This window comes from Aplysia californica, unplaced genomic scaffold (genome assembly GCF_000002075.1).
Source record: "Aplysia californica isolate F4 #8 unplaced genomic scaffold, AplCal3.0 scaffold00293, whole genome shotgun sequence".
NCBI classification, from domain to species: domain Eukaryota; kingdom Metazoa; phylum Mollusca; class Gastropoda; order Aplysiida; family Aplysiidae; genus Aplysia; species Aplysia californica.
This window is the reverse complement of record NW_004797563.1, coordinates 319,014-321,066: the sequence shown is the minus strand read 5'-3', so window position 1 is coordinate 321,066 and position 2,053 is coordinate 319,014. Positions and strand designations below refer to the sequence as shown.

At 40.1% G+C, this 2,053-nt stretch overlaps 1 protein-coding gene across 1 annotated transcript in view; it reads left to right on the top strand.

The window, feature by feature from the left end:
* The window catches only part of LOC101862427 (xanthine dehydrogenase/oxidase), a gene marked incomplete in the record, with an annotated part of 42,755 nt that overhangs the window by 35,170 nt on the left and 5,532 nt on the right, over positions 1 to 2,053 (top strand). The window contains 3 exon segments of the mRNA XM_013084443.2: positions 179 to 231; positions 1,125 to 1,239; positions 1,839 to 1,925. Of these exon segments, the coding sequence (XP_012939897.1) occupies positions 179 to 231; positions 1,125 to 1,239; positions 1,839 to 1,925 (255 nt within the window).

Below are 2,053 nucleotides of genomic sequence, written 5' to 3'. Positions count from 1 at the left end.
GTGTGTGTATGAGAGTATTGTGTGTCTGAATAATGAAACGGGGTTTAAATATTAACTCTTAGGGCTATATGCTACGGCATCTAGTTCAAGAGCGAAAAGAATGTCCAATAAACGCAGCCCTTTTGGAAAATCCTGCGAAAAGGATACAATATTCTAACCGTTTGCTATTGTTCACCAGATCACAGATGCCTACATGGACTGCACGAGCCTGTCTGCAACTGGCTTTTATACGTGAGTTATTGTTTTTACTCGTTTGGGCCTAGTCTTAGTGAGTTTGGCGAGGTGAGACCAATTCTCAAATAATATCAAGTTGCAGGATGATAAAATAAAAAGTAGAAAAGTTAGCTACGTACGATACGAGATTCTCTGGCAATAATTACAATTATTTTATTGTTCATTGAATTAGTGTCCACTATTCAACCGTGAAGGCCTATTTGTGTTCTTTTGATTTATTTTTAATTGTTAGGTTACAAATCTGGATTCCTTAAGTTTATTCTCGTTGCAATACAGCATCTTTGTTGGCATGTCATCACAATTCTTGAAATTTTATTGAGTAAATTAGCTTGGCCATAAAAATTACGTCCTTTTTATTACATTTCCTTTGCAAAAGAGAGCGACTGCAATTTGCCACTAACATCCCCAAAATGTTAAGTCTGGAATATAATAATATTATGTTTTTGAACGGCATGTACTTTGTACAATGTAGTTGCCTTGTCTACGGGTTGTTTGAAAAGGCAGGTGCTAGGACGCCAGATTTTCACAGCTTTTACTTCAATGTTACGTATCCTGAAAAACAAAAACAAACGATATTCTCAAAGTAAATTATAACTGTTGTTTGGCGTCCTAGCATTTTACCATCCCGTGCAATGTGTATATTTTATACATATTATGTGGGTGGTTGGCAGGTGCTCTGGTGTGGTTTGCTTCTTCTTTCCTATCAAACATCTATCGTCCTTATCTCCCCTCCTTCTTTTTTATGTTTGTTACTCTCTTGTAACACCTCCAATCTTCTGGCGCTCATATGACCTTATGCAGTTTCGAACGCCGTAAAACCTCTACTAAAACCAACCAACCAACCAATACATATTATACATTCCTATAGTTTTACATTTCCTTTTCACCAGAACCCCAGGCATTGGATACGACATAGACACCAACGAAGGCAAGCCTTTCCACTACAACACATTCGGCACGGCGTGCACGGAAGTGCAAATTGATTGTTTGACCGGCGATCACAAGGTTGGTTAGACCTTAATAAACAAAGATTTATAGACAACTTGTGGTGTTTCCATTCAAACGCAATATAAAAACATATAACGTACGTAAATCGAAACATTAGTTTACAACACAACCCCCCCTCCCCCCAACCTACCGGCACACACTTGCACACATTATTAGAATATGTTTCCTTAACCCTGTCTGTTTTTCTGTATGTCTGTCTTTATTTGTCGTTATTTCTTTTATGTATGTTTATGTGTCTGTCCGCCTGTCCGTCTGACTGGCTGTCTGTCTGTCTCTATCTCTCTTTATTTGTATACTGTCGCTCACTGTCTCTGTCTTGGTGTCTCTCTCTCTCTCTCTCTCTTTCTCTCTCTCTCTCTCTCTCTCTCTCTCTCTCTCTCTGCCTACTCCCCCTCTCTCTCCCCTCTCTTTTTATCTCTCTCTCTCTCCCTCTCTCCCCCTCTCTTCCTCCTACTGGTCTTTTACACCCCCCATCTCCTTTTCGTACCCTGTAGTAGTTCTAGCCAATTAAATACATACACAGAAAACACGCAGAAATCTATTCCCGCTCCCACTCAACAACAGACTCATCTCAATCCTTCCACTTTTTTCTTCAGGTCCTCCGCACAGACATCGTGATGGACATTGGCCGCAGCATCAACCCTGCCATAGACGTGGGTCAGATAGAAGGAGCTTTTGTACAGGTGGGCCCCTTTTTCACTACCTGGGCTCCAATGATGATGATGATGATGATGATGATGATGATGATGATGATGATGATGATGATGAGGATGATGATGATGATGATGATGATAATGATGATGATGATGAT